The 14087-nt window shown below is 35.9% G+C and overlaps 1 protein-coding gene across 7 annotated transcripts in view; it reads left to right on the top strand.

The window, feature by feature from the left end:
* PPFIA2 (PPFI scaffold protein A2) overlaps positions 1-14087 on the top strand; it is a 355092-nt gene that overhangs the window by 317172 nt on the left and 23833 nt on the right. For all 7 annotated transcript variants that reach the window (XM_075747755.1, XM_075747763.1, XM_075747806.1 and 4 more), the window contains one exon: positions 982-1075. In XM_075747755.1, the coding sequence (XP_075603870.1) occupies positions 982-1075 (94 nt within the window). The remainder of the gene's footprint in view (positions 1-981; positions 1076-14087) is intronic.

Below are 14087 nucleotides of genomic sequence, written 5' to 3'. Positions count from 1 at the left end.
GTACTGTTGTCTTCCTTCTTGTACCAGTTACACACCTTCTGAATAGCAACACATGAGGAAAGCAGCCTTCGAAGAAGTGCTGCAGCCTCTCTGTCTGCACACATACATGTGCGAACGAGAGGGCAGCGTGGAGCCAGAGCCAGGAGACTGTACTGACAGCTCTGTGAGCAGGTCCCTTCTTCCTTGAATCCAGGCAGCGATAAACAAGTCAGAGCATCTTTCCACTTCTGCACCGGGAAAGTCACGTTAGCTGACTTATTGTATGATCAGCATGGATCATACAATACCATTCATGTCCTTAGTTTATAATATGATTTTATTTTGGTCCGGGTGTCCTGGCTTACTGCAAACTTCCCTTGTCACTCTATGCAAGTTATGCAAATTCCCATGACTTTGACAGGAATTAGGTGCCTACAAGGCACCTCCAGGGAGACCTAGGAGGCTTTTTACTTTTCTGACAGAGTCTTTCTGTCATCTCTGGCTTGGGATTTTGCAGGGATAATGACAACAAAAGCTCTGAGACTATAAGAGCAAAATGAAGACTTTAGTATTACAACATTAAGTGATGCTGTATTATGTCAATGAGACAGTTCTTGAGATGGCACTTTCATTTGTACACTTCCCAAATAAGCTTAAAAAATGGTGAGGGCATTGCTTACTTAAGACCATGAGACTGAACCTTAGAAGGCAAAGAAAAGCAGGCAAAGGAGGTCAGGGTGCTCTTCTCATGTATTTCTGCTAAAGACAAGGAGGAGGAACCAATTTTTCCCTCTACTTGTACTCTTTTCCATGTAGTAAACACTTGCCCAAATTCACTTCCGTAGGTGATAGATGTTCTCCAAAACACCAAATGTCATGGCTTAAGGAAACAAACACAGATGATGGTGGTGGGTGGGAGGGGGATGGAAGGGTTGAGAGGGGGAACAACTGGGCAAGAGCTATGGGAAAATACACAGGGGCTTGGTTTGGTTTGTTTTCCAGGAGGTTACATGGAAACAGAGGCAGCAGCTCAGGAATCTCTGGGATTAGGCAAACTTGGAACCCAAGCAGAAAAGGACCGAAGACTAAAGAAAAAGTGAGTACCTTTTTCACGTGACTTTCATTGGCTGAAACTTGATTAAAATGTCAGGTTTTGTGTTGGTTTTACGCAGACATGTAATGAGAAGCAAGACCATCTACTATGGCGGTTTACCACTTAGCGTGTTTTTTTCCACTGTAAAAGTTTTTAAAGCTGCATATAAAATATAGGGGAAAATCTGTCAATTGTACAGTAGTGTTTCATTTGTGAAAGAAAATAGGTGTATGAGAAAGAGACATTTTCTACTTCACATTGCCGTTAATTCCATGCCGTTTGCCTTCTGTGCAATTCTTAAAAACAGGCAGGCACTTAATGACTCACTACATAGATTTTTCAGAAGGGAAAAAAAAAGATTTTTTGCATTATCTATTGAACACATGATTGTTTCTGTCTATAGAAGTCAAAGGCTCCCCATAAACCCTAGCAGCTTCACTTTCTTTTTGCCTGTCAGCAAATGGCAACCTAGCTTTTTGCTCGCATAAATTATATAATCATTTCATGCTGTCTTTGGTGCATCTCCTTGTAAAACCAGTACACTGATTCATAGCAGCTGCCAGGAGCTAAGAAGAACTGTTAAAATAAAGCTACGAACACAAAAGAAACCTCTTGGCAGCATCGCAGTTCCAGGGTAATTAGAGGGTGTCAGAGAAAAAAGATGGTACTTAAAAATGACTTTGCAAATTCATTCTGTAAACAAACAGGTTTATTTTTCATCCATAACCATTAACTTTAGTGCTATTATTCACATTCCGAAAGCCTCATTTTTAAAATTTGTAGGGTTTTCATGTTTCTTTCAGTCTTTTAATATTCCTTTGCAAAGTTTCAAGAGAATTTGCAATTGTAATCCAAATAATCAAAGGATAATATTTCAGCTTCTCTTTAAATTTATATGTAGAATATTTTAAGTCACTATTTCCATATCAAGCATATCAAGAAATATAACTTTCAATGTACACATGCATGTAATGTACAAATGAAAGTGTGCCATTTAAATCAGCCTGAGTTTAGCAAAGATAGAGAAGCAGTCATTGTGCTAGCTGAGAGAGAAGAAACATTTTAAATTCAATTAAGAAACTCACAATAATTTTTACAGGGGTATTGCAGTTGATGAGTCTTGTCCCTGTATTTCTTATCTATACATTTTTTCACTCATTAGTCATTTAGAAAATTATGGATGAAAAAACATATTACTGTGCTATTTCACTAAATCTAGAAAGCAGTTTTGAGACCATCATTACCATTTGTGAAGAATTTCATTGAATTTTCAGCAACCAATTTTTTGCAGTCCCTATTTATCTTCCAGCTCTGAGGACTGGAGGTACCACAGTATTGAAATCACTTTGAAGGGATGAATGTGTTCACTTCGTTCATTTTCTCATGTTAGTTCCTTAAAGTGGATGAAATAACATAGGACTTGACACATACTACTGCATACATGACATGACTGCTTCATGTATGATACTGGCTACCAAGTTTTGGGTCTGGAAATAGCAGGCGTAGAGGTATTCTGTTATTAGACTTCCATCTAATCGCACACAATTAGACTTTTTCACGCTTTCTGCTTTTCAAGTCTTTCCTTTTTCCCTCCTGTGTCTGTCTGCCTTTGATTCTTTATGGATTAGATCTAATCCAAATGTTCTCTGGTGGAAGGAATCTTTCCTTTGTGGCTATGATTATTCATCTAGTTTGAACTGTATACTATTTATCCTAAGTATATGTTATATACCTATGTCATGAAAACTTTAAATTTCTTCCCCTGTTCCTTCAGATTTGTCTGCTTTCATAGCTTCTCACACTGGAATCCTTACAACTGCTTTTAAGATTCATCTTAAGCTACTATCAGAGAAAAGTTAACATACATTGCTAGTTTATATATATATATGATGTAGTTCTAGAGGAACTTTAATGTGGGAAAAATGTAACATGTATACATTATCTCATGTATATGATAGTATTAGGATGCCAACGTATCAATAGGGTGTAACAGAATTAACATTTCCTTGTAAAAAATGCAGTCAGGGATTTGCATCTTACCTTGGGAAGTATGAAGTTGAAAAAGTCCAGAAAGTAATTTAAGTAAAAAGTTTGTCTCAGTAGGTCAGATTCCTTTCTGACAACACTTAACAATGCATAAATCCCTCTGGAAGTAGAGTCTTCAAATACACGCAGTAGCTGCAAGTTTGCTGATCCGGGTAGTGCAAATCAGAATACTATTCTGTGTAAAATTAAGGACGATAGTAATGTGTAAGAGGTCTTTATAAAAGGTATTAAGAGAAGTCTGAGAATCATTTGCTATCTTGTGATGTAGCAGTAAGATTTAAGGCCAAGCGTTTGATTCCTTTTTACTGCTAATCAGGCCCTACAAACCCTGCAGAGACAGCGAGCCCTGGCTCTGGAACAGAGCGAGCAGAGCCCTTCACCTTGTGAGGATTTCTATGGCTAGTGTCGATTAGGACAGAAAACCCCAAGAGAACCAGGTCCACCAGAAGGATAATTAGAGGATAGGCTAAAGCATGAAGCAGTCCTTTGTATTATGTTTCAGGTCTTGGAGAGCTTTCTTTATGCTAGCTTTGTCACTTCCTTAGGAAAAAAAAAAAAAAAGAAAAAACAACCAAAAAAACCTCAAAACAGTGATCCCTGAGCCAATTCCCTTTTCTATAAAGCAGGCATAATACCACCTACTGAACTTGTGTTTCTCTTTTACACACATAAGTCAAGTGAAGTGGCTTTTGGCCCTCTTAATAGCTCAGAGAACTTCTTTTTCAGTTCAATGGCAGTTCTGGTGCAGGAAAGCAAGGGTTCTCCCCTTGACATGAAACCAGATGTCTGATTCATCACTGTGATCAACACATTCTCACAGTACTCATTAACCTCACCAGAGTTTGCAATTAGCTTTGCATTAGTAAATTAAAATTGGATTGAAGATATTATAAAAGGACAAATCCCTGTTAAAATGTTATCCATGGTATGCCTTTCCGTTGAATAAATCTCTTAAGTGAAAAATACCTTAAAAAGCTAAAATTCTAAATTTGCATTTTTTAATGTATTCAAGTAATATCAGTAATATTCAAGTAATATCAAGTAATATCAATATTACATCAGCAATTCAGCAAGGATGCCCCTACCCCAGGGATGAAGAAGCACGATGTTTCAAATTGTCAGCTGCTGCAGCCCGTAGGTACTGATGGTCCACCAGCTGTCCTGGCCACCTGCTCCCTGAGTAGCAAGCACGTGCATTGGCCTTGCTCTGGCAACGTGCAGGGCCGTGTTACGCTATTTTAGAGCAATTTACATGCACAGAATAGACTAGTGAATAATACATTTCAGTCTGAAAAGTTTCAGGGGGGAATATGATAATTCTGGAGACCAATTCTCTCTCTGGTGATTATAGTGTCATTAACCTAAATTTCAAAGTTTTCCTGCTTCTTGCTTAGAAGATGCTATTTAGATGTAAAATTTCTTTCAGTTTCAATAGACTACTTAGACATCATTAAAATGTAATTAACAGTTTGTCTCAATGATATGCCAGACATTTATAAACCTCAAACGAGAGTCTCTATTCATCCAACATTTGGTTATTACAGATTTATTAGGAACAAGTCTTTCTCCTAAGGCATCAGAGATATTAAGGAAGCTGTGTAGAATATTTTAATTAGACCCAACATGTTCCTAAAATCATCTGAAAAGATGAACTTCAGTTGCCTGATTCATCCATAGATGTTTATTCTCAGACATTAAATATGACAGCTCTAGTTAATATTAAAACTTTTTAAGTTTTACTATTTGTAAATTGAGCATGCAGTCCTAGAGAACAAAAAATGAATGTCAGTAGTGTTTAGAATGTTTAGGGTGTTATCCATTATTTGGTGAAAATAAGTGATGTTGGGATATGACAAAGAATAATGCACTGCCTTTTTATTATTTAAACTAGCCTTTATATTCCACTTCACTTGTTCCATACAAAAGCTGTTAATATTTTGTATATAATGTCTTCTGCCTTTGTCTGACTCTCAGAGCCTATTTGCCTAATGAGTAACTTCTTCAAGAAACCTCAGATTTTAGGACTAAAACCACTGATTAATGGCGCTGATACTGTCTATGTCAGCATTACATTCATTTGAGTCCACAAATGCTTCAAATAATTTGCACTCATTTAAATAAAAAATTTATTTGGATAAGATACACTTTCCAGAAGGCACCCATCACTGAAATGAGAATGGAGATTTTTCTCTTAGTAGTTTTTTTTTTTTTAGTGAATAGTCAGTCTCCCTGTGAAAAATGGTTACCTAATTTCCAGTTCTGAATTTTGTAGGTACCTTTTCTCTGTGACTGTGTATACACTATCCCAGCTGCTCATAGAGATCATCCTTCATGGATGTTTTTGCACCAAATAATATGACGGTGCACAATAACTTGGCATTCATTCAGGGTTGTCACGATAGCCCAAGCTAGGACCCAGCGTAGGAAGTTTCGGGTACCCAGGTTTCTACCACAACTCATAAAAGTTCGCGGAGGGTTCAGATACAGGCATAGTGTCCTCTGGCGCAGCAGCAGGTGGTCAGCATGTGTCCCACAAGACAATTCATACCTCAGAAAAGGAGCAGATAACACTGTGCCTAAAATTAAATGATCTGCATCCACCTTAAAAACATATCCCCACTGACCTCATCTCAGGTAGCAAAGTAAGGCACTTAACAGAAGCTCTTTAAATGTTTCCCTGTCCTTTTCACTAAAAAAAAAGAAAAAAAAAAAAAAAAAAAGATGAACCCTTTATAAAAATATTCTTTAACAATGAACTCAGCCAAACTTAAAATATTATCAACAAATAGAGCCATGTTTACTTCCCTTTTTGCTATAACTGTCCTAGTGAACATCAATTGCATTCTCCTTGTCCACAGTTTTGCTCAGGAGTGATGTCAAATCATCCTTACCCAAAGCCTCACTGGTGGCAAATACCACTCTAAAGAGTCTTGCTTTGTCTTTTAAAGTGCAATGTAGCTCTGTGTGCCAGTAATATATATCCTTTTCAAATGTAATGTTCGATTTGATCTGCAACAATATGCAATGTTGCAGCAAGTATGTAGCTGCCTGAGGAAGCATGATGAAGACAGACAAGACCTACACATCTTCTATGTCGCATAAAAGTATGTGCAGGATGTGTTTATTTCATCTTGTGCAAGGCACCAACATAAGCCAAGGTTTGAGAGACATTTAAGTGCTGTGTAGTCCTAGATTGCCACACAGATGTGGCTTTGACCTTGTGCATGTTGCTGCTACAGTCTGAGATCAGGCTATGCCATCGCTTCCTCAGCAATCCCAAATACAAATTATCTCCACAAAAAAAAAAAAAAATTACATGCAAGTGAGCTAGCCTGGATCATGGTCCTAGTTTCAGCTGGGATAAAGCTAATTTTCTTTCTAGTAGCTAGTATAGCGCTGTAGTTTGGGTTTAGGATTGGAATAATGTTGATAACACACTGATGGTTTTAGTTGTAGTGTAGGTAGTTGTAGTGTTTCTTCAATTTTGTTTGATTTGACTCTGGAAAAGAATCTATTAATTCCACATTTCCAAAACAAGCTTAAGATGTGAGGTTTATATTTTCCAAAGCAAATCAAAGTAAACCATTCTTTCCTATGAACCTGTTTTGGGGAGATTTGCTCCACAAGTACAGGTTTTTGTTTGCCAGATGTGGCCTCCTGCCTTCAAATGGGTTGTAGAAAGGCCTTGATATGCCGGGACACGTAACATATGTTTACATACATGAATAAAGACTTGTAGAATCAAGACCTAAGTATTTGTCATATGTAGAATTATGGTGTAAAAAGAAATTCTTAGTGTTCATAGCCTTATAATTAACCTTGCAGAGAGAATTGCAATGCTGGTAAGTCTCAGCTGACTACAGTGACGTACATATTAAACAGCAGTAACTTCCATATGAACAGAACAGTCTTGTATTAATTGACTCTTCTTCCTTTCTACCTAGGAAAAAAAAAAAAAAATGTTGATAAGTTCCTTTGATAAATTTGACAATTCCCTAATAATACCTCAGTCCTTTTCTTTTGTTGGTTTTCATTTGTATGTAACCTTCAAAAATGGAGACGTGATAGAGAGAAGTCACAAAAAAAAAATTGTGGTGATCCATTTTTAATAAAATCACTAAAAGAAAACAGAACACTGGGACTTCCATTTTTTATGAGCAAATCTAAGTTTTAGATCCCTGTCAACAGGCTACTTGACAAAATGTCCAGGTAGACCTTTTTGTGGAATAAGAGTTTGAAATGCTGTAGTTATCATTTAGTTGCTTTTAAATCCACACAATGCCCCTTTAATTAGGTTTTATGTGTGCCACTGCAATTAGAATTTGACATAGTATATTTGCAACTACAAATAATCTGTCCTCTGCAGCATACAAATAGCTGTTTCTAATCATTTTCTTAATTGCACACATTTTGAAAAAATGAATCCAATCGGATTAATTAAGGTCTTTTTCTGTGCCATCCATCTGATGTTCCTGTATACTTAATGCTTACTAAACACCATTATATCCTAAACGTACATGATTTATTTTTCTACAGTGGCTCTTAAGAATACAATGCCTTTTTTCCCCCAATCTTTTATTTACTAAATCTTTAGGAAAATTCAAGTTTTGCATTTCCCTTCTCATCTGTGAGAAACTGCCTGATGCTGTTATTAGCTTTCAGGCTGATCTTTAGTTCTTCCTCCCTTTCTAGCAAACAATACTGTGCTCGGTAGCTGTTATTTTCTATTTTCTCTTTCCACTGGAGGAAGGAGAGGTATTCAGTGTTCTGACATGCAGTTTAGGATTGCCTGCTGTGTCCACCATGGTTTTCTCTTGGCTGGATCTGTGTCTAATCTTCGAGACATACATAAAGATGAATTTTGTTTTTAAACTTAATTCCTTTAGCAAACATTTTTAACACTTACTGGAAGACCCTTTCAAACTGTTAGTCAGTCAAAGCTTTTGCAATGTTAAAAATGTATCTTGCTATTACATTAGATACTTGGAGCCTTTTTAGCATTACAAATGCAAGGATATATGGGTATTTATCTTGCAGAGGATTATTAAACCTTACTGAGATTATTCTGAGGATGAAAAAATTGATACAACATATTTTATTCTATAGCTAATTCATATTTTTTAAAATCTTGTATTTTTAAAATAACATTTTTATCCTTTGCCAAGTTTTTTTTAATTCTTTTCCTCATAAAAGATAAGGATGTTTGTATCAACGAGTTGCAAGTTTTTAATCAAACAAAACCAGAACAAAGCCCCAGTCCCTGCCTTATCTACACATAAAGGCATAGGCCTTTATTGCAATTTGGGATTTCTGGATAAATGTAAGCGTCTACCCTCGCAGCTGGCTCTCTAAACAATGATCTCCAGCAGATACAAATATCCTGTCAGATTAACTGTAGAATTAGGGTTTAAGGGAAGAATGGATAAAACAGAGCAGAGGAAAAAAAAAATCTCTATATATTTTAGCTTAATATATGTCTAAGGGAAATCGTTGTCTTCCTTCAATAAAATGGTGATAAATTAGTTGTCTTATGAAAAGGTGAAAGTTAGAATTTAAAAGATCCATTTTTTTCTGCTGCATTTTATTATTCCGAGGACAAGATGCTCAGGAAGTGAAGCAATGTCCCTTGATCCTCTACTTCTATAGCAGGGGAGACTGGAATGGCCTTCAGGTCCCACAAGTTATCCCCAGGTGACTGCAAACTGCCAACCCATCAAAGCTGCCAGAAAATCACTCGCATTCCAGTTAATGCCCCTGTTTATTTCTCTCCACCCATACCCAAAGGAGGATTCAGAAGAAGATGTAAGAAGTGGGAGGTCTCATTCAATAGACTCAGGAAGGTCCAAAATTAAAAGCTTTTCCAGCAAAGGTGTTCAAGTCACTCTTTACAGTTAGCTCAGTAGAAAATGAGCATGACGGAGATTTTAGCCCCAAAATCACAAATGCATATTCAGCTCTAGTGGTACTTCCATCAGATTTGGTAATTGTGTGATTAATTCTCTAGTCCTTTATTTATATTGCATGCCTTTGTTGACCTTCCTTTCCTTAATTTTCCTTTCTTCTGTGTATAAGTTTGTCATTTGTTTCCATCTACTTTTCTGTATCGCACTGTCTCTCCTCTCTCCCAGCTATTCTGCTGATCTCACACACATGAAAACAAAATTTAAGATCTTGAAACCAGCCCTCTCCTGAACTCACTGAAACGTCCGCAACCTCTTCTTAATTAATCAGAGCACAGGCTTTTCACCCCGAAGTTTTCTACAACTATATCTACCAAGCATTTTTATATCTCGGTAAATCATTTGTTAATAGAAATATAATTTTCTGAGATGTCTTGGTTTCATTCAGGCATATAATTTTATTTTTATGATGGCAATTAAAGGGTGCTGAAGAAAGTTTATTACTGCATCCTGCTTTCTCCTGCAGATACTATTACCAATTATATTGGCAAGACTAGGTTACTTAGAGGGCAAATCACTCATAACAGTATTGCTGCTAATCTAGTGTTAGTATGACTGCTCAAACTAAAATACTGCACAGCATGAATAAGCATTACAAATGTTAGTCACCTGTGTGCATGAAATCTGCCTATTAAAAAAAAAAAGAGGTCTAGTTCATTTATGATTACTATGAGATATTTTTCTAAAATATTAGTAAAGTGCACATAGAAAAGTAAACCTTGGTTTGTAATCCACTCAATTTTACTGTGTCTCTATGTTTTTTTGCTTAAATCCACAGATTTGGGATTTTCAGGAAATTATTTTTCACAAAAAGAAAAAAAAGAAAAAGAAATTGTTCAAATCTGGGCAAAATGCTTTCATTTGAAAATCTATTCCACATTCCCTGTGTTTGCAGAGCTTTGGCATGAATATGTATTGTAGATGGAAGATGTGCTGTGCCGAGTGGTACCTAATAAATAGTCAAAATCAGTTTAATGAAAATCTCATTTTGACAGATGCATCTGTTCTTCACAAGAGCATTTCACTTCTTTAAAGCGTTCAGAGACCAGTTAGAATGATTTCCGTAGTTATAATAGTGGTATTATTTTATCTGTCATATGATTTTTTTTTTTTTATGGACTACTATATGTTCATTAACATTTATGTGCTCTTTTTTCCATTCATCTCTCTCCATCTCATCAAAAGCATATCTGGGTAAGTTAAAACACCATGGCTGCTGAACGTATTCATTTTCAGCACCATGTTTATTTTCTATGTTTTATTCTTATTTCTTTTTGTTTTCCTGTGAACCTTATGTAACAAATCCATGCAGAAAACTGACCCAAATGAAAACGCTCAAAGTATTCAAAATAATGGTAAACCTCAAAAGCATACACAAATTCAGGTCAGGACTTGCTCCTGCAGGGTTTAACAGAATGGATTAACTACTTGGAGATAACTTCTGTCAATTTTTTTTTTAAACAAACACATTTTGGGAGGTCTAAAGCCCAGAATCACAAAGACATTTGAAAGTCAGTGGAAAAATCATGAGAGCGAAGACCTAGATTAAAAAATGCTGTGAAGGCATAAATGGACTCAAACTCATAAACACTCTAGTAATCCACAGTACACAATTTATTTTTTTCTGTTTGAGCCCTCATGCTGTACAATACTACAATAGTACAGTACTATTTCATTTGTGCATATAATTCTACTATATTCTTTTTCACCAGTTCATTCTTTTATGTTGGTTTTTTTTTTAATCGTTAACCTGCTATCAAGTTTGAAATCTTCATCTCCTCTTTGATCTATCATACAAATGTTATTTTTTCTTTAATAATTTTTGGAACTTAGGGAGAAAATTTCATCCGTTCAAAGCACGTATGAGCTATAACTTTCTAAAGGTGTAAGGATAAAAAACTCAAAGAGAACAGGGGTTACCACATTATTTTAGAATATGAGATTATGGAATGGCTTTATACAAATAGATTTGATAACATTGAATAACCTGGGAACTCCGGGGGTCTCTCATGTAGTGCAGCACATACAAGATTACAAGACTAAGTATTATGCAAGTCCTTTTATTTCACAGATGGTTTATTATTTTTTTAATAGTAACCCTCTGCAGCTCTGATTCGCTAGGGTCTGTATTCAGTATTCCTGACCATGCTTAATATATGTCTTCACGAAAAAGAATGCTGACCTTCAGTTTGCATACACTTAAAATGTACACCTATATAGAATAATTACAGCATAGTAAAATCTTTGCTAATCTGTGTTATCTAGGATGCTGTTAAATTTATAGTTCCTTGTTTTATAGATTTAAAAACTTTAATTTATTAGTTACATTTTGCTTCCTATGTTTCAGTCTTTTTTTTCCTGAAAACCTCTTAAAGTTGGATACAAAACATTTTGTAAAAAATGGAAATTGATTTTTGTCCAATGTTCTCAGCCTGACTATTATATAAAGTATCAAAAAGGAGGAAGAATGAGATTTGGAAATTGTTTAAAAGCCAGGTCACTTAAGCACCAAAGTTGAAACAAGATCCGACCCAGTTTTTAATTAATGCAGTCTTTAAGTCAGATGGAGCCTTTCAGATTCAATTAAATCAGTATTATATGGCAATATCAAGTCTGAGTCTTCCCCCCCCCCCCACTTCCTACTTTAAAAACATTTATAGTCTTGTGGAAAATAAATAGATAACATGTAACTTGTTATTTTTTTATTAGACATTTAATATCATTATTAATGTATACAAATTCAACAACCTTATTTTGTCATACAATTACCTTAGCTACAGGATTCTAGCTTCTCTTAAATATTTAACAAATGACAACAGAAAAGATAAAATCCAAATCCAGCTTGCTTAATTGGAAATTCTCTCTCCTGAATTTTGCAGTCTTCGAATGCGAGTATGTTAGCTTTCAAGAGGCAGATGTGCTTAATCTTAACTTGCGATCATAGAATTACTCAGGTGAATGGAGCATATTTGGTCATTCATTTCTGTCTATTTCTCTTCTAGCAACCGATCATGTATAATATTTTATTGTACACTAAACATTATTGGTGATAATAATAATTGTGATAATGTTGATAACAATAATAATCGGAGGATCTGCTAGGTAAACACTTTCGTTTGTTGTCTCTTTGAGAAAGTGTCTATGCGTAAAGGCCATTTCATAGAATCCAAATTGCCCATTAGCCAAAATTTTTAAATAAATTCTGCGGGTATTTTACAAACATGATTCAGCTCTTGACTTCACGCCTCCTTTTCAATTTTTCTTCCATTTAGGATAACATTTTAACTAAGACCCATTATAATATGCACAATATACTATCCTTGAGGATTTTTCATGTGAACCCAACTAGAACTATCAGAGTAAATGCTATTATTTGCAGAAATATGAAGATCTGTGTTGAAGAATTGTTCAAGTTTCATCAAGACAGCATCCGGACTTTGTGTACTACACAGAGTGTTTGCATTATGTGTATCAGAAATCCTAAGCTGTTCTTGTTTGCTTCATGGCGGGGGGGAGGCCTCATATTCATAAAGAAAATTGAATGTCACTGAATGACACGCTTTAAATCAAGATCATGTTAACTTCCCACACAAAGTCTATTTAAAGATTATTCTTATTTTTAATAAAGTTCATTGAATTTTACGCAATGAGTTGGTGAGGGCTGCTGACACAGAGCTAGAATTTTCCTGGTGCAAGGGGAAGATATATACAAAAGAGAAAATTTGCACGATAGTAACATAGTTTTGCTCTTATCATTTCCCCCTTCTGTTGGCTCCCATGTACCTTTGCTGTCCAGGGGGATACTGAAGCTTTCAGAGTCCCCATGGTGTGAGACAGCTGTGCTCTCAGCTTGGTAGGTTGATTTGGGCAGTTGTACCTGGCTCTCAGAAGAATAACGCTAAAGAAAATGGCCCAGTGTAACAGTATCTTTAGGAAGTAGTTTTGGGGAGTATTAAACATCAAAAGTCAGTGCTAGGGAGGCAACCCCACTTCTCCGACACACAACACCACAACGCAACTTGACATGATGAGATTTTTCTTTTCTGTCTTTGATAAAAGAGTGAAGATAGCCCACTTTATGAGACACTCTCTCTAAAATGGACAAAACCAAGCATCTCTCAATTTTGGGATGAAAGCTACAGAGTTGATGTTCATGAAATTTCCTGACTTTGCAAAACCAGGCTCAGGGTAATGATATATTTTAAGTAGCATATTGCGGTTACTCCCCTGATGTCTCCAGGCAGAGGATTTTATTTGTGAACAGTAATAATGTTATCTTTTAAAATATGGCTTTAATTTGGAATTCATTCCAGTGGTAGTAAGTGGTTTAAAGCCCTATCTGCAAAATAATAGCATTTATACTAATGCCTAATTAATGTCAGTTCTTCCTTATCAGCTTGTTTTCATATGTTGCCAAAAAACTAAATGAGCATGGAAATAATTACATTTTAATTCCCTACCTCCTTACCAATGCAAAGTGGACACATTATACGTGTAGTAGTCTTCTGACAAAGTCTTAGGGGGAGAAAATCCCCACATTCCCCTGTGAAGCATCTTCCAAATTAGAGAAACTGCATAATGCTAGGATCTCCAAACCCTGTCTTTGTAATGAAAGGAAGAGGGAGTGACGAGCTTTAGGGTATTCGTCTCTTCTTCCTCCTGTGATCAGTTGTATGTTTTCGTAAAGAAAATTGAACTGCAGTCTCCAATATTTGGCTTTGGGGACCTTCTGGTTTCAGGAAGCCAGTGACTATTCCACAAGGACAATAGGACAGTCAGGCTATTCTAAAATATTCGGATTATATTCCAAAATAGGCAGATCACCGGATTCTTTTTTCTGATGATTTGCACTATTGATCAAAATGATACATGTTTTGTCCTACATGACACTTTTAACTTATTTTGAAAGAGTGGAGTTTTTTCTATAGTGCTGGTTCATATAAAAAACCTCAGAGTTTTATTTGATTGCCAACTAAAAAATATCTGTCTTTTAGTCAAAAAACAGAAAT

The sequence above is a fragment of the Balearica regulorum genome, chromosome 1 (assembly GCF_011004875.1).
Source record: "Balearica regulorum gibbericeps isolate bBalReg1 chromosome 1, bBalReg1.pri, whole genome shotgun sequence".
Classification (NCBI taxonomy): domain Eukaryota; kingdom Metazoa; phylum Chordata; class Aves; order Gruiformes; family Gruidae; genus Balearica; species Balearica regulorum.
The sequence above is the reverse complement of the archived record's forward strand: the minus strand, read 5'-3'. Positions and strand labels throughout refer to the sequence as shown.